Source organism: Erigeron canadensis, chromosome 7 (assembly GCF_010389155.1).
Source record: "Erigeron canadensis isolate Cc75 chromosome 7, C_canadensis_v1, whole genome shotgun sequence".
Classification (NCBI taxonomy): Eukaryota; Viridiplantae; Streptophyta; class Magnoliopsida; order Asterales; family Asteraceae; genus Erigeron; species Erigeron canadensis.
In genome coordinates, this window is record NC_057767.1 from 5613867 (window position 1) to 5632452 (window position 18586).

An 18586-nucleotide genomic window follows, 5' to 3' on the forward strand; every position below is an offset into this window, starting at 1 on the left:
TATGAATTACCATGGCATTCCGGCAACGTCAATGGCCAACTTTAAAACTAAGTTGCAATGTAATGAATATGGCTCCTATTATAAAAATAATGCGTGCAGGAAAACACCAGATAAGTACTTGTTTGTTATACAAAACAATAGGGTTTCCTACAAGCTGCTTGAAAACTTGAAAGTGACTGTTGTCACAGATAACAAAACAGAACACTCAAAAGAAAAAATAACAATTTCAAAGAAAGAAAACACTCAAAAGAATGGGCCAATTCACCAGTTTCACAAACTCCGAATTACTCATTGGACAAAAGTAAAGGTAATTTCAACGGGTTTACTTTTCAAAGGGCCAATCATGTTTTATCAAAACAAATGGTTTGAAAGTTGCTTATAGTATTATTTTAATGCACCTTCACACTAAATATTAGGAAACTTTTGGACAAAAAGTGCTTCAAGTCAGCACAACCCCAACCGACCCGTTTCAACCCAATAAAGGACAAGCTGCCTACACACCACACGGGTTTAAATAGATAAAAAAAAAAAAAATTACATGACTTTCCTTCTACACTCAAATCTAAAGAAAGCGCACAGATATGGATATTCAAGAAAGCTCAAAATGCAGAACCCATTAACAGACAATGACCTGAATCACCTGATTATTGAACAAGTTGGGAGCTTAAATACACAATGATGCACGCAAAACCAGGTATAGACCTTAAGTCCCAAAAATGCAACAGAATGAAGGGATTAAATGATTAGCAGATAATGACCTTATTATGGAACAAGAGCAGAAAATTTTCCAGCTAAGAAAAAATGTTGAAGAAATTTGAAAGCTGGGAACTCATATACACAATGCTGCATTGTAAATACAGTCTATGCTAAAAGCCATAATCATAACTCAAGTATACAATAACAAACATCATCAATGATATCTTCATATACATTGGTTAAAGAGTTTTAAAGCAAGCGGTGATACTAAAGCCTATATCGTTGCTTATTTTAGGGGGCAAAGGAGCACATTAACTCCGGGAAATTATTAGGCATAAACATACATGGAAAATTTTGCAAATGAGTGCAGCTATACAAAAAAATTCTTTTTTTATATAGGGACTACAAACATAAGGGATCATGTAATATCTATAAAGCAAAAGTCGAATGCTATCAAAGCTATAACTGAACAAAACCTTATAACAAAAATTAAGAAACTAGATGCTTACAAAAACACTTAATATAATTAGCAAGATATAACATAAAGGGAAAGCAAATCAAATTCAAACAGAAGTGCCAACTTGAGCAATGTCGCCCTCAAGCGCCTCCTTTCTCTGAAGATAGTGATGCAAAATAGTAAGCCTGGCCGTCTCAAATGCAAAATACCCTATAGCCGAAAAACAAGCACTATGAAGCACTCTAGGTCCCATCCCTCGCGTAAATCCAACCCACCCTTCTTCCTTCAATATCTGCTTAATTGTCTCAGAAACACCCAAAGCAACGACATTTTTATCCAAATGAATCTGAGTCATCAACCTTGTTTTCACTACATCAAGTGGTGTGGTCAAAGAAGCCGAAATTGCACCAGCCAATGCCCCACAACACACACTCTGCAACGGCTCCATATTCACCTGATTCGTCTTAGCCAAAACCGCAGCCTTCAAGTACTCAAAAGACGAATAACTCAAAACCCCAGCTGGCAAATTCCTTAACAATGTAGCAGAATAACCTGCATAAAGACCTACAACCCCATCTTTCTCCAAAATCCTTAACAAAACCTCCCACGACCGCCCTTTTGCCCCGGCTTGCATTCGTTGGGTTATCAATTCTTTAGGCACCATTATAGCAGACGAAACAATATTCCCCATTGCACCAGCCGTAGGAGGTATTAACAAAACCGGGTAATTCGGTAACTTAGACAAAACCGATTTTCCAAGCTCACAGGTCCCAAAATAAACCGCGGAAGACGCAGTTGACCCAACAATAACTGCAGAAACACCGGAATAAAACCCGAGTATTCCTTTACTTTGGAAAGTCTTAACAATAGCATCAAGGGTACTAGAGTAAATCTTGGAAGCCCCTTTAGTTTGTAACTTAGTTTTAATTGTATCTAATGGATGTAGACACACGTAGGTGAACGCGCCCGCAATGCCGCCTGCACAGGCGCCAATCTGGGCGCGTTCAAACACCGAAAGGGTCTTAAACAAATTGGGTGTTATTTTTTTCTTTGGTTTTTGTTGTTTTTGGTTTTCGAAGGATATTGATAAGAATTTAAGATTACTAAAGGTTCGTTTTTTAGATGATTTTTTTGAGATAATTAGACTTGTGTTGAGATGTGTAAATAGTAAATTGAAATCATTTTTGTTATTTTTATGATGAATTAAGGTTGACAGTGATTTTGAATAATTGGGGTTTTCCATTCCACAATAAATTCACAAAATTAATTTAATTCAATACAAAAACCAGAATTGATAGAGTGTGAGAAATAATGATGATGAAACTTAGCTTATTTTCTGGTCAGGCTTTGCAGTCGTCATTACTTTGTGTTTGTCTGAATTGTTGAAAAGTTTGGAGACGTTTTGAGGTTTTCAGCCATGGAATCTAATCTTAACATTGTAATACAGGGTGGACCTATTGGTTTGGGTTACCTTATGTATAGATAGATGGGTGTTTGGCTGAGCCTCATGGTGTTTGGTAACTTGGCTTATCATGTTAATATGTAATCTAGATGCGTCCCAACGGGTGCTCGTCGGTTCTCAACGGTTATGAGCGACGAGTGTCGCTTAAGCGGCGGCATCGACACGCCTTCATCGGTTTCAATCTTGGGTTAAACAATGTAACGACGAGGGTATGTCAGTTTAAAAATACTGATGTGACAAAACTGATGAGTAGGTAACATCGTCATTATTAGTAGCAGCCTAATAACTCTTTTTAGACAGTTGGGCATAATCAAAAATATTTATGCTTAGTTAAATGGAATATGAACATAGATGTTGTTCATCGAATATATCTATATCGATAAACATTTGATAACTTGTTCATGAACATTTAATAGTTTATTCATAAATTTTGGTTTGCTGATTTTGGTTTGTTTATATTTTATTTATGACATTTAAACTTAATCTTTAAACTACTTATAACTTTTTTCTAGATGCTGGATTGGATGTTTGGTAATATTACATGTTAACAAGTCTTTTCGTTACCGATACGGCAATACTTATAATCAAAATACTCTTATGTGCTAAATCAATATTAGTGTGATAAACCGTGGGTACATTTTCATTGATCATAAGTTCCTTTCGATTATTTTTGCATCACATGTTTCAAACTAACAAGTAGAATTCTTCAAAGCCGAAAACCTTGGAGACGGAGGTCAAAAATTCAATTCTATTCCTCGTAATAAATAAGAGCGTTTACATCTCACCTCTCTCATACCTTGTGAAAAATGAAATTAGGTATTTTAAAATTGGGTATGGCTGTTACATGCTGTTTGTGACTAACAGGTTACTGTTTTCTCGAAAGTAAGTCTTTCCTTTCAACAGTGTGTTGCAACAGTGTTGCTAACAGTGTTGCTCAAACTTTTATTTTATGCAAGTCGATTGTTCTTATAGCACAAAGGCATACCATGTTGCTACTCAATCCTGCCAGCCAAGGCACAGGCAATCAGAAACAACGCATTGGACAAACCAAAAGGAAGCTGGTCCGTCGTTTCATAGTATGCTTGCTCTAGACGAACATATTGTTAGTCTTCAAGGATGCACATCCCATTGAATAATGTAGATTGTTGAAACAAAAAGCTTAAAAACAGAGCGGCTAAATGCATTCTAGGTAGTATTGAATAGATATAGATAGAAGAGTTTGTTGCTGTAGTGCCAATATTGTACATGTCCCTTAAGAATTACAATACAAACCCAAAACTTTTAGGTGACCCTCCTATAACCTTAATCTGTGCTGCAAGATGAAGAGAACAGCATGCAAAAGAGAAGTTAAATTCGGAATCATTCACAAACACGCTTAAGAATCTTCTACATCAGAATCCGACTCTGTATCTGACTGCAATACCGTGTGTATTCTTCTGTTTGTATTGGCCTCCAATGGAGGCAACCCATCATCTTCGCTAGAATCCAACTCCTCATTTTCTTTTGTAGTTGAAGGGTTTTTCTGAGAGTTCCCATTAGAACTATCCACTATGACTGATCTAAAGATTTCTGGCCTGCATCAAGGGCCAAAAAAGGATGTTAACCGTCTAAATTCTTGCAATTAGCATATCATATTATCACATTTTTTCTTTATTGGAAGTTGAAAATGATATAAATAAATAAGAGCAAACAATATGTCATGCAAAACAGAGTATTTTCCTTGGGAATATGAGCATTAAGGTACTATTAATCTATGAAGACCAAAATGACTCGGTAGGTTAAAGTAGCAACTAACCATTCTGGAGACTTTTGTAACACTCTGACTTGTTCATGGAAAAGAACTTGAAGAACGACACAAGCCACTTTTCTTCCAGACTCAACAGCCTCTTCTCTCCCACTGTCATCAACCACAACAAAACTACCTGCAACATTATACGACAATTAATAGCCCTTTACTGATTACATATGAATGGCAACCATCATCCCTAATGTTCCATATTAAGAACAATAATGTGTAAAAGACAAGCAAACTAAACGAAGAAATTACAAGTTTTGGTGTTAAATAATGGTTGCCATAGCCTTATCAATGAGTTATAGACACATGCACACATGTATATGCAACCATAGTAATTCAAAAAGAACTAAGTAGACGTAAACCAAGTCATACCTCGTTTTATCCACATGCTTTTCTGAAATTTAGCTGGGAAAATTGCCAATGCTTTTTCTCCTTTGGCATCAATTACCTTTATTCAAATTTCAAAGTATCAAAACAACAAATTCAAACAGCCATGTAATTAACCCATTAAAAATGTTTGATACGTGGCGAATAAGCATCTGCATACCTCGATTTGGTTGTTGCCTCGTAAAGAAACAACTTGCATAATGCTTTGGCCTGGTTGAAGAGTTAATGTCTCATCATTAACCGCCCGCTTCAGATTCTTCCTTCCACCTTTCGTAGCCATTTCCACTTCAATCCTACTCGTTGAGTATGAAGCTTTGTGTATACTTGAACAAACTTCCTACAGCTTCTAAAAGCAGCTCCTTGACTGCAAAATCATCGATGATACAGCACAAACTTAGTTAATATGTCACAAAAATCACTATTAGTCTACCACCCCACATCACAAATAAGCACTCTTAAGCAATAATCTAAAAAAGAAAAACCTGACACGCCTACAAACTGAGCGTATGAAATGGCAAAGAGGTTACAAACATACAAAAGATGTCACAGTTTAGACTTAAGGTTAACACGGTCTTGGGTTACTATTAAGTTATATTATATTAAAATTAAAATTAAAATGCTTATTAATCGCCAGCTGTATCAAAACAACACAATTCTGTTGGAAATCGCTTACAGATATGAATAACATACACAGGTAATAATGTAATATATGAATAAACTTGCTAATCTGTTTAATTTCTTGCAGACCTTTGTTCATACAACTTACAGATTTGCATTGGGCATATATACCCTTTATACCAACACAGCCGTTTATTTACATGACATAACCCTTTACATGGACAGACAGAAGAACCCTTTGAACCCACATCTCATTTCAAATAGTTGCAACAGTTGGTAGTTGGTATCAGTTTAAGGGTTGTATCCTTTTCCTAATCGACACAACTTTTTCTAACTAATAGACACAAACAGCCATACTAACTAATCGTCTAATCATACTAACTTCTCGGATTGTCATTAACTTCCAAGAAATTCTATAGATAATGTTTATGTTTGCTTATGTCTTATCCGACATATACAACAGATGATTAGTTTCTTGGTAAAAAACCGTATAACGATACTTTAACCCAAAAAGGGAACTTCTTTGTTACGTTTTATTTACTTATTTCTTAGCTGATTACTATTATGGACCATTCTGTTTTTTATTTATTTGTGAGGGGTGACTTTGTAACTTTGTTATTTGTGGTTTTGGTTAATAAGCGAATTGGGTTCCTGGAGAGGGTATCCAGAGAATCATATTTTCTTTCATCTCATAGTTTCTTCTAACCCTATCAAGGGTATCAGAGCCGTTCCGATCACCAGTCGGAGCTCCTCTTGTCACCATGACAAACACTCGTAGACAAGATGTGGAAAACACTCTCAAGAACCATGAAAAGTCCATTACAGAGATCCAAACAGCCCTGGCGGCCATGATGAAGCAACAGGAAGAATCGGTTTTGCAACAACAAGAGATCTTGAAGGCGGTTCAGGAGAAATCGGTACATGCTAGTAGCGGCTCATCCGGTGGTGGCGGTACTGGTTCAGGGTCACACTCTTTTTTTAGCGATGCTGAGTCGCGGGGCAACCGACCTATGCGGATTGGAAAGGTTGAATTTCCTAAGTTCTCGGATGAAGATGTTGATGCGTGGGTTTATCGTTGCGAGCACTTTTTCACTATTGATGAGACACCAGAAGCAATGAAACTCAGGTATTCAGTTATTCATTTGGAAGGGGATGCCATTCAATGGCATAGGGCATTTATGCGTACACGCGGGGCAACCGTAGCTGAGATTTCATGGAATGACTATATTCGTTCCATAAAAACTTGCTTCTCTAATGCAGTGTTTGAGGATCCATTGGAAGAATTGGCTTCGCTTAGTCAAACCGGTTCACTCCATGAACTCAACACTACCTTTGACTCCTTACTTAACAAGGTAAATTTGACTGAATCACAAGCTATGAGCCTCTACTTAAAAGCCCTCAAACCAGACATTCGGGGACCTGTTAAAATGTTTAAGCCTAGCACGCTACATGAGGCTTATGGGCTAGCAAAGATTCAAGCTCTTAACAATGAAAATTTGGTGGGTAAATTGAAAACAGCCAAGGAAGATGCGGGTAGCTCACGGGTCAATACTAACACTAAAATTACACCTCCTACCAACGCCACCAAATTACCACTCTTACCCACTCCTAATCGATCCACTACCACAACCTCCAACCCAACAAGCAATACATGCCGCCTTACTAGCAAAGAACTGGAACACAAACGTGCAAAGGGAGAGTGTTTCTAGTGCACTGAAAAGTTTGTACCCGGCCATAAGTGTGCACACCCCCGTAATCAATTATACATTATTGAGGCAGAAGAAGATGGCGAGGAGGGGATAGAGGAACTATCGGCTGACGGAGAAAAAGAGCAGCAACCACAGATTTCGATACATGCCTTGACAGGCATTCCGTCATACCCAACCATGAGAGTAGCTGGGTCCAATGGTAATCGACAACTGCATATACTTATTGACTCAGGATCGACCCACAATTTCCTTAAAGACAGGTTAGCTAAGAAGTTGCAGTGTGATGTCAGGGAAGTTTCACCACTCAATGTTGGTGTGGCTGATGGGGAACGCCTTATAAGCAATCAAATATGCCACGATTTTAGATGGAATATGCAGGGAAGTTGGTTCACAACTCAAGTACTTCTGTTATCACTAGAGAGTTACGATATGATATTAGGGGTGCAATGGCTTTTGCCTTTGAATGACATCTTATGGAATTTCCAGAAGATGACTATGAAATTTGAAGTTGAGGGTAGACATTATGAACTTAAGGGCCTACAAAATAACTTGTTTTCGGTTTGCTCAATTGAAAAAATGGGTGAGTTGCTAAACAAACATGCCAAGGGTGGAGAATTGCAGTTATTTAGTCTACAATTGACAAATGAAGGGCCTGGAAATAATTATCAGTCAAGAGTAATCGATGTCCCGGATCATACATACGATTCTCTACCATGGAACTCATTGGTGTCGAAATTTTCGGGGGTTTCCAGGTGCCAACAGGGCTGCCCCCTTCACAGGCTTTTGACCATAAAATAAAATGGAAAGAAGGAACAAAACCTATTAGCCAACGACCCTATAGGTACCCGGCTGTCCAAAAAGATGTGATTGAGAAAACCACCCGGGAGTTGTTAGACTCGGGGGTCATTCAAAACAGTCAAAGTTCATTTGCAGCTCCAGTCGTGTTGGTAAAGAAAAAAGATGGTCAATGGCGAATGTGTATGGATTATCGTCAACTCAACGAAGCAACGGTAAAAGACAAGTTCCCGATTCCGCTAATCGAAGAACTGTTGGATGAATTAGGTGGTGCGTCTATTTTCTCTAAACTGGATTTAAGGTCCGGATATCACCAGGTTCAGATGGCACCCGAGGATGTCCCTAAAACAGCTTTTCGGACTCACGAAGGTCACTATGAATTTCTTGTTATGTCATTTGGCCTCACTAACGCACCGGCAACATTTCAGGCTCTTATGAATCATATTTTTAGGCCTATGCTTAGAAAAGGGGTGCTAGTATTTTTTGACGACATCCTTGTATATAGCCAAAACAGGGAAGATCATATCAGGCACTTGGAACAGGTTCTGTTGATAATGCAAGAAAACAAGCTATTTGCAAAGGAGTCAAAATGTGTATTTGGAGGTCGAGCGGTGGAATATTTGGGACATATTACATCAAAAGAAGGAGTCAAGACTGATCCAGCAAGGATTGAAGCAGTGCAACAATGGCCAACTCCAAAAACAATAAAACAACTTCGGGGTTTTTTAGGTTTAGCCGGGTATTATCGGCGGTTTATTCGGTCCTTTGGACTAATTGCTAAACCACTCACAGACCTGTTGAAAAAAGACGCTTTTCGGTGGAGTAATGAGGCTCAAGACGCATTTGAACGACTCAAGGGGGCACTTTCATCAGCCCCGGTCCTTGCATTACCATATTATTCAAAAGTTGTGGTTGAGACAGACGCATCGACAGGCGGAGTGCGAGCGGTTCTAATGCAGGATCGTCACCCGATAGCATTCTTGAGCCGAGCTTTGTCATCTACACAAAATGCCCTATCGGTATATGAAAAAGAATTGTTAGCAATCATGATGGCAGTTAAGCAGTGGCACTACTTCCTCATCACAGGTCCTTTTATTATTCGTTCTCAAGCATCTTCTTACTCAAAAGGTGATTACTCCCTTGCAACATAAGTGGCTCTCGAAGCTGATGGGGTATGATTATTGCATAGAGTACAAAAAAGGTAGAGAGAACGTAGCAGCAGATGCCTTGTCTTGGATTTTATTGGCGGTTTACCAAAGGTTAAGGGTAAGGATACCATTTTTGTGGTGGTGGATCGACTCACAAAATATGGTCACTTTATGATACTCGGTCATCCCTTTTCTGCTAAAGATGTGGCTCAAGTCTTTTTAGATAATATGTACAAGCTACATGGGTGTCCCAACTCCATCCTTTCAGATCGTGACCCGGTGTTCCTGAGTTCATTCTGGACTGGACTGAATTTTTAAATCTTCAAGGGGTGGAATCTAAGTTGTCTACGGCTTACCATCCACAAACAGATGGTCAAAACGAGGTGGTGAATAGGTGTTTGGAAGGGTACCTGAGGTGCATGGTGATGGAAAGGCCACACACATGGGTGAAGTGGGTATCCTTGGCAGAATGGTGGTACAATACCACGTTTCATTCATCCTTGGGGCGCACCCCATTTGATGCTCTTTATGGGTATCGCCCTCCTTTACATATTCCATATATCCTTAAGGATGCAGTAGATAAGGATGTTGATGAGATGATGAAAGATCGAGAGGCTGCTGTAAAGGTGATGAAACAATCATTACTAAAGGCTCAAAACCGTATGAAACAGCAAGCAGATAAACATCGATCAGAAAGAAGCTTTGAACCGGGTTTGTGGGTCTACCTTAAGTTACAGCCATACATGCAGAATTCTTTGTGGGTTCATAAACATTCAAAGCTTACACCTAAATATTTCGGGCCGTTTTTAATTGTCGAAAAGGTGGGATCAGTTGCGTATAAGTTGGATTTGCCTGAGGAAGCTCAGATACATCCGGTTTTTCATGTGTCATTACTCAAAGGAGCGGATGAGCCACCTTCTAAAGTGATTCCGTTGCCAAGGGAAGCTTGTTTCACACTTCAGCCGCAATCAATACTTGATCGTAAATTGGTTAAGCGGGGTAATCGAGCTGCTATGAAGGTGCTGGTACATTGGAAAGGTCAACTGATGCAAGATGCTACATGGGAGTTCCTTCATGATTTGAAGCTGCGATTTCCAGATTTTGATGAGCTCACTGTTGAGGACAAAAGTGGCTAAGGAGGGAGTCTTGTTACGTTTTATTTACTTATTTCTTAGCTGATTACTATTATGGACCATTCTGTTTTTAATTTATTTGTGAGGGGTGACTTTGTAACTTTGTTATTTGTGGTTTTGGTTAATAAGAGAATTGGGTTCCTGGAGAGGGTATCCAGAGAATCATAGTTTCTTCTAACCCTACCATTCTTTTGATATTTTCTGACATCATTGAACCTAATCTACTCAAACAATTGTAACTACCCAGTTAACAAATACAGGCCATATTAATTGTGAAGTACAACTAGACATATTTCTCTCAGACATTTTAACAAACACCTGGCGTGTATCCACATTAAAAATCCAAAACATTCAATAAAACTCAAATAATAAGAAACTCAAATGAATTATAACAAGATTTTAGCAACAATAATAATAAAAATAATGAAGTCCATGAACTTGTAATCCTAATTTAAGAGAATTCTTGAAGCTCAAGGAAAGGGTTATTGAGAATCGAACCTGTTGACAGACGACGGCGATGAGAGATTTAGACAGCTGCGATTAACACGCGTGGGAGGCTCGGCGTGATGTGACTCAGATGGGTGTTTGGAGTATGGGAAAGTTTAGGGTTGAAAGACTATAAACCAAAAAAATACTAAAAAAATAAAAAGAAAATTGACAGCTGTGGGATTTGAACCCACGCCCTTTCGGACCAGAGCCTAAATCTGGCGCCTTAGACCACTCGGCCAAACTGTCACATGTTAATATTTCATTATCTTATTATATATACTTAACTCTTTTTAAAAACCTTGAATATGTATAGTAATTCTCTCATTTGTTGACTCTATTGATTTTGTTAAATATGTATTGAATGTTATTCCTGTTACATATGTAATAAATAACCCCATCATGTATGTTTGAACAAATTTGTATTGAACAACTTTCGTTTGAATCATAATGATATAGTTAAATTATTCAATTAAAATAATAAGTAATTCTTGTTAATGTCATGCCAATTTGTCATAACTTTTTTTTTAACTAAATTTGTTACAAACGCATATTGACTTGGCATATAACGGTGTGGCTTTGTTACTGTATCTAAAGCAATTCTTGCATATCTGCTTTACAACTTCAATTAGTCTAAACTAAGGAGTGTACATTTTTTACTTGATGATCATTTGTGATAAACGTTCTCTTTGATTTTAAAATGTCACTCAATATGTTTTCAAATGTTTGAAAGCTTTTGAATCTTTTGTTACAAAGAAATTTTGTTATTTTGTTAATATAGTCTTTGACTTGGAATGACATTCAGACCGATAAGGATTGAAGAGAAGGATAGCCCGGTTATGGGTCTAAATGATTTATGAAGTTTTCGTTTTTTTTTTAATCCAAAATTTGATTTTGCGAATTCATTCCTTATGACTCAAAGGTAAATTTCAATGTGAAGCCCATCATATAACTACAAGTAGTGTGCATTCAACCAAAACCATATGTCAACAAATATAAAACTTGGAGAAACTATATTACTCCTCTCAAGTCAAAATCTTCAATCTGAACAAAGAATTAAATTGAAGATTTGAAGGCATTGTATTTATCCTTCCACATTACAATACTAAAGAAAAACGTACAACATATATCTTGAACAATCTGACCTAAAGAAAAGCCACATTAGTTAGCACCTTGATTAATACCCTTAATTCCTTATGATCATTTTGAAGTAGATTTATGGCATCGAATATAGCGTTTAAATGAAATCTTATCATCACCGGGTTCATATGTTGCAAGAAAATCAGGATCCTGGTCAATCGACTCTGCATATCTTTCCAAGACTTCGACTATTTCATCAAAACCAGGCCGCTTATCTGGTTTACTAGACCAGCAGCGATTAATAAGCTTATGAAATGCCCTTGGACATGATGCTGGCAATGGTGGTCTAGCATTCTACAAAGAGACCAAACAGACATATATAAGAAACCTTGTAACTTATGACAGTTCAATGTCATTTAGTTTCAATACATCAAGTGAATTAAACTAGCAAATAGATTTTCATTGTAGCAAATGTACCTAAAAAATGAATCGGGCCATATGGGTTGAAAGGGTTAAGCATATCAAATTCGTTTAAAGATACTTGCAAACCGACCAAAAAAAATGCTGGTGGGTTGCCCCAACCAGATCCGAGAATTTTGATCATCGCATAAAATCTACTTTTTACAAGCATAGGAAGCCCATGACTATGCCATATAAAAATTAAAAATTAGCAGCAAAGAGCGGTATGATCAATACAAAAATACCTTCTGGCATACTGCAAATGCAGCCTGTTCAGGAGTCATGTCGTCAAATGGTGTCAAAGCAGTTAAAAGCTCCCACATGACAATCGCAAAACTATAAACATCAACTTTCTTTGTGTGTTTCTTTTCTTTAATCATTTCGGGTGCCATCCAACGATATGTACCTGTGAATCCCTTTGCACTGCCACATTGAGATTCCAGACACGAGATTCCAAAATCTGCCACCTTCACACACATATTTTCACTAAGCAGTAGATTTTCCGATTTAAGATCCCTATGAATTATACCCTGAGAATGAAGATATTGCATTCCTCGTGCAATGTCAATGGCCAACTTTAATACAAAGTTCGGGTGTAACGAATATGGCTCTTGTTGATGGAGATATGCCCTCAGAGATCCACCAGCTAAGTACTCGTTTATTATACAAAACAATGGTGGTTTTTTACAAGCTGCAAAAAACTACATGAAAACAAGAAAATGGTGATTTGTGTGACTCATAAACATCAATATAAATACTGTGACAAAAATTATATAATCTCACAAACTCTATGTTATAGATGGGTAGACAAACGGGTTGGGTAATGGATCAAACAGGCTCGGGTCTGCCATTTATATAGTGCCGACCAGACGTACAACATATTACTTTTTTCACTAAATTTTCTGAAATGACCGGTTTGAGATAAAATACAACCCAAATAAACTCACAAAGTCTTAGCTATAGATGGCCAAACAAACGGGTTGGGTAATGGATCAAACAGGCTTGGGTTCAGTCATTTTAGTGCAGACCCAACATATAACCCGTTACTTTTAAATTTTCTGATTTGGCCCGTTTAAGATAAGATACGACCCAAATAAACTCACTGTGAATCAACTTTATAGGCATGATTTTGACAAATGAGTATGCAGCTAAAATACAAAACTACATAATACTCCATGTTACAACAAATGACCCAATGGAATTACTCTGATGTGACAAATAATTAACACAAATTTTAAATATCTACAACTACATGAAGTCTTCTAGTCATAAAAAAACAAAAATAAAAAGAAATGAAAAATGCATGGAAAATTCAGCTAATGTGGACCATGTTATGAGAATAATAAGCAGCTGGCAGTGTGTCAAAAAGGTCTTAATCCTGCAATCTATCACAAGTCAAGAAATAGCAAATGCCAACCACCAAATTCATCATTTTGTTCATCTTTTGTTTTTTTGGAACAGCATGCATTCTCTTAATAATACACTCACTTTCTAATAACTGTTTTTTTTTTCTTTTGAAAGACATTATCCATGAAGTGGGACTTGAACCTACAACTTTTGCTTCGCGGGTCTTTCTTGAGTTGTGGAATATGAAGTTTGCAATGAGTCGACAGTATAATGACAGAGTCACCGCCTGTGGAGTGAGAGTCCGAGGGTGTCCAAGCACCTCTGGAACAAGTTTGATCTAGATACAAGTTTTAGGCTCTAAACTTTTAAGCTCTAAACTTTGGGTATCAAGCGGGTGGTAAATTGGTTAGGGAGAAAGTAATTAGACTGCATATAGACCTCAGTGTAATTGTAAAACTTGTAATAAAACTGAAATTGATAAAAGCTTACTAGTTTATCATTGGATTAAGCAGATTGAATTAATCTGCCCAACTGCACATAACTCTGTGACTTTTTCTCTTTTTTGTTCAAGTTTGTATATTTCTAGTGTGGCGTAAACATGTGAACATCGAATCTCTAACATCACCACACCAAACCGCTAGGCAGCTAGGCCAGTGACCTCTAGTTTTTATAAAAAAAAAAGGTATACAACTTTCATAGATCATGGATCCGTAGAAAATCCTAGCCACGATCAAATTTGGCTTTCCACTTCACCAAAATCACTTTATGTCATAACAAACATGTCAATCATTATGATTTCTCATTCTTCCTAATCACAATCTAAAAATGGTGCCTTTAGTCATAGTCATAATCTTAATCTTAAACCATTTTGGGTTGGATCAAACGGGGTATTTTCAGAAATCATGGGTTGCATCCTAGACATTCGTGTAGTTCAGTATGATAGTTGTTTTAAAAACAAAACAAAAAATATATATTCTAAATCTATAGATATTGGTTTAGAATAGTAGAATTTCAAACTCTTAATCTTAAATCTAATGCTTAAGTTATTCTCATGCTCTCATATAGTCATATATATACATATACTTACAGTGATGATATTAGGATGATTAAGATGAAAAAGCAAAACAACTTCAGAAGTGAATTGTCTCTCCAACATTTCAGCTAAATCGCGATCTTCTTCAGGCTGACTAATAAGCTTAACAGCCACATCATTTTGCATATAAACACCTCTATAAATCCTACTATGTCTTCCCATTGCAAACTTATGCCCAATAAACAATTGTGACATATCAGCACTCCATTCCAATTCCTCATCTTCTTGGCCTTTTGCTTTTATTTCACCGCCAGACGATATCAAGTACTTTGACCATGAAACTGCTCTCTTGTATTCACCAAGTGACAGTCTTTTTTCCAACTTCCCATTGTTTGAAATTTGCTTTAGCCAACTTAATTTCGTCATACGTTCAATTCATTGACAACAAGCTAACACTTTCCGAGTATATATCTAGCTATATATATGTACTATTATATATGAGAAAAGTGAATATGTGACTGTAGCATCGTACAAAAATAACTTAAAACTAGTTGAAAACTTGTAACAATTAAGCTACATTTGCAAGTTATGAAATTTTTTTGTTCTTTATGGTTGTTATATATATAAGCAATAAGCTACTAAAACTGGTTACAATTTTGATGGCTGATTTTTAAACGTGGATTATATATGCAAAAAGAAAAAAGAACTGTGTTTATGTGTGTTTTTTCAGTTGGTGTTTGTTTTAAACAAAAATCATAATGTGGAAAGATCCACTTGAAAGGAGACAAGAGGGGTATTCCACTGCTCTTTGATTGTGACGTCAACCTTCTCTTTTTCGTTCCAGTTCACCATTTTTATTTTTCTTGTTCAATGACTGTATTACCCTCCTTGAACAGGAGTTTCATTTTTAGAAAACTAGCAAGTTACCCGTGTAATGCGGCGGTAGTTATAACGGTGACGGTGTGGTGGTGGAGGCGACCGTTGGTGGTAGATGAGACGTCGAGTGATATAGATAATTGATGATGTAAAGGATTATTCAAGATATTTCAAAAGATAAATGACTCGTAATGTAATTTAACTATTAAGGGTATTTTAGACAATTCTCATGTAACTTTCAATAAGGTGGGTTATTTTCTTTATAATACTAGCACGTTACCCGCGCAATACGGCAGTGGTCGTGACAATGCCGTTTTAGTGGGGGGCCGAGTGTTGGTGGTGGAGACGGCGTCGAGTGGTGTGGATAATTGATGTAAATGGTTAATGAAAATATATTAAAGGATAAAGAATTGATAGTGTAAATTAATCATTAATGTTATGGGGTAGTGTATGTTGAAATATTTTAAGGGGTGCTAAGTGAAAATATTAATCAACACTTCCATAAATATAAGAGGCTATTTCTTTTATAATATAGTATAGATAGAATAGATTATTAAAACAACAATTAAACTCAATGAAGACTATGAAGTCATGGATGAAATTTAAAAGATATGATGCATTCATTCAAAAATAAAAAAAAAAGACTACTTTATAATCGTAATTATTTATTTTAATGGTACTTTAATAAGAATAAAAAAACATCGATGAAGTACGATGAATAGTTACAAATTTTATTTTGTAAGCTGTAATATACCAGCAATTAATATTATAAATCCACCGGTTGTTAAAATAAGGACCGCTTATTAGGGCAGGAGAGGGTTTGCTAAAGACAGTTTTAAAAGTTTATATTTGTGACAAGTTAAGAAATATTATTATTAAAACTTTGAAAAAAATAAAATAAATAGGTGGATACACCCATAATATAATGTTTAAATTAACTTTTGAGAGTCTATGAGAAAAACAGAGGTAATGTTATAATCTTGTCGTTGTATTATTTCATGTTAATAACCTATATTTAAAAAACTTAAAATCTTTCTGTTGAATCCTAACTTCCTAAGTAAACATTTATTTTTGTTTTGTCAAAAATATAAGTGATGTAATGCAATGGGAGGGGACTAGGGGGGAGGGGGGTAGAAATGGAAAAGCATGGAAAAAGAAGAACGTGAAGGTAGGGGAGGGAAAGGCGCGTGGGGTAGTATGTATGGGGGCGGGTGGGTGTCGGACAGTGCCGTATCCTCATTCCGTATACGGCTTTTTCCTTCTCTCTTCTCTTGATTTATTTATTTATTTTTATTTTTGGTTTGTGGCCAAATCTTGTACTTCTGTCATTTGTATTCCACGTGCTTTTTTCATTTTCTTTTCTTTCTTATAACATGACATGTCTCGTGTATCTAATCTAACATAACATAACTTTGGTAGAATAATTATGATTCGTGTCGTAAACATAATAAAAATATGATAATAATAATGTGTATCTGACAATTTACAAGACCTTGTAAGAGTAAAAATATTTGTCATTGATGTTCCCAAAGTAAAATGATTGTTATTAGATGGCTATGAGTATGGGAGAAAAAACACACACAAAGAGGGTGGAACATTAGGGTTAAAAATGTTGTACATGGCTCTCTATTTATAGAGAGACCATTTACAACTTTAGCCCCTGGTGTTTAATATGTGCAATATAAGTCCCCGTAGTTCCAATAATCTAATGGGAAACCCTATAATATGTCTTTAAGAATAAATACACCCATCGTATAGTTACTAGACATAGGGATTTCAGTTATCGTCAATTATCATATCACGAATGATAAATGATCAGTGACGGTCACATTTAACGCGGTTCCAACAAACTTTACTCGATAGTTTATGAATAACTATTGTAAACTTTACTCGTTCTCCCGCTCGAACTCATTCCGTACTATTTAATGAAATTTTTAAATGTGTTTTTTATATTAAAAATTTGAAGTTGTATAAGTTAGAGGGTTAAAACTGTATAAATAAATAGATGGTAGAATATTAGGTTAAAAAAGGAAAAATAAATAAATAGTGGGTTCTAGACTAGTCCTGACATTGTGGGTGTTTTGAGAGATTAGTCATTGGTTAGTCCTTGGGCTGATATGGAGCTGATGTACTGCTGACAGAAACTAGTCCTTGAAGGATGAGTCTATGACACTGTAAGTACTCTAAAAGTGTTTTTTTTTTTACTTAATAAAAAAATATTTGTATTGACTTAATCAGTATTTATATTTTATTTATCTATTTAGTCATTAAAAATAATAAACAAATCCTAGAAAGCAAAAAATGTGTTGATGTGTCATATCTGTATGATGCAAGTGAAAAAGGTTCATGTGTCATAGAATTGATTCTAAATAAGTTGAAAATTGATGCAAGAGGAAAACTTATTAATAAACCCATTATTTTAGTTTGATTATCAAAATTTCATCATTTATAAAATATTTTGATTGATTCAATGTTATCGAATTAATGAATGATTTCAACATAAGAGAATCACACCATGTATAATTTAGGAGAAAATTTGATATGTAACATGTCAATTAAGCTAAAGAAAAAATTATAACATTTGATTGATCATTGATGAGGTGGAATTCCAAAATTTTGCTAAATTAAATTTTCAATTTTCTTTTAAACCACTTGTTGTACACAACTTTGCTTCTACAAGGTGAGTGCCACTATATAAAAGATAGACGCAAAGTGGCTTCTCAAAAAGAACCTCATCTAAAGATCTAGTCGATATTTGAACTTTCCCTTCCTACCACAAAATGACTTCATGAAAAACCTCACAAAAACTCAATCGAAGTTTGAATCTTCGTCTTATAAGTAACTTATATATGACTCCATTGAATTTGTTTATACCTGTCCCTATACTTGGATTTTTAAAAAATGTATATTAAACAAAAAACTTTGAAAGTTATTCATTGAATAATAATATAAATGCAACCGTTTACAATAAAGAGGAATTGAATGAAATAATTGACATCACATGCATGTCGAGTACGTACAATATGTGGTACGAGTCCTTTGTTAAACGACAAATCTTTTCTTAATATAAAACCTCCGGTTGACAGGACCCCCCCAAAGAGGAAT

The 18586-nt window shown here is 36.0% G+C and overlaps 4 protein-coding genes and 1 non-coding gene across 5 annotated transcripts; 1 reads left to right on the forward strand and 4 right to left on the reverse strand.

Moving 5' to 3' along the window:
- Positions 1–1069: 1069 nt before the first annotated feature.
- Positions 1070–2607, reverse strand: LOC122607402 (protein MITOFERRINLIKE 1, chloroplastic). The gene has a single exon (XM_043780368.1). The coding sequence runs from the start codon at positions 2394–2396 to the stop codon at positions 1260–1262; it is 1137 nt and encodes a 378-aa protein (XP_043636303.1). The 5' UTR covers positions 2397–2607; the 3' UTR covers positions 1070–1259.
- A 1176-nt stretch (positions 2608–3783) lies between these two features.
- Positions 3784–10806, reverse strand: LOC122607017 (probable RNA-binding protein EIF1AD). Its single transcript, XM_043779935.1, has 5 exons — positions 10699–10806; positions 4958–5161; positions 4783–4858; positions 4411–4537; positions 3784–4189 (listed from the first exon to the last, which is right to left on the reverse strand). The coding sequence occupies exons 2-5, from the start codon at positions 5075–5077 to the stop codon at positions 3991–3993; spliced, it is 522 nt and encodes a 173-aa protein (XP_043635870.1). The 5' UTR covers positions 5078–5161; positions 10699–10806; the 3' UTR covers positions 3784–3990.
- Positions 6177–10203, forward strand: LOC122608824. Its single transcript, XM_043781906.1, has 4 exons — positions 6177–7101; positions 7195–7799; positions 7877–9047; positions 9395–10203. The coding sequence occupies exons 1-4, from the start codon at positions 6177–6179 to the stop codon at positions 10201–10203; spliced, it is 3510 nt and encodes a 1169-aa protein (XP_043637841.1).
- Positions 10807–10855: 49 nt separating the features above from the next.
- Positions 10856–10935, reverse strand: TRNAL-UAG. Its single transcript has one exon. It is a non-coding gene; the product is annotated as a tRNA-Leu (tRNA).
- A 745-nt stretch (positions 10936–11680) lies between these two features.
- LOC122607018 (serine/threonine/tyrosine-protein kinase HT1-like) lies at positions 11681–15271 on the reverse strand. The gene is made up of 3 exons (XM_043779936.1): positions 14660–15271; positions 12471–12926; positions 11681–12120 (listed from the first exon to the last, which is right to left on the reverse strand). Exons 1-3 carry the CDS (start codon positions 15029–15031, stop codon positions 11887–11889), a joined length of 1062 nt encoding a protein of 353 aa, XP_043635871.1. The 5' UTR covers positions 15032–15271; the 3' UTR covers positions 11681–11886.
- Positions 15272–18586: the final 3315 nt, after the last annotated feature.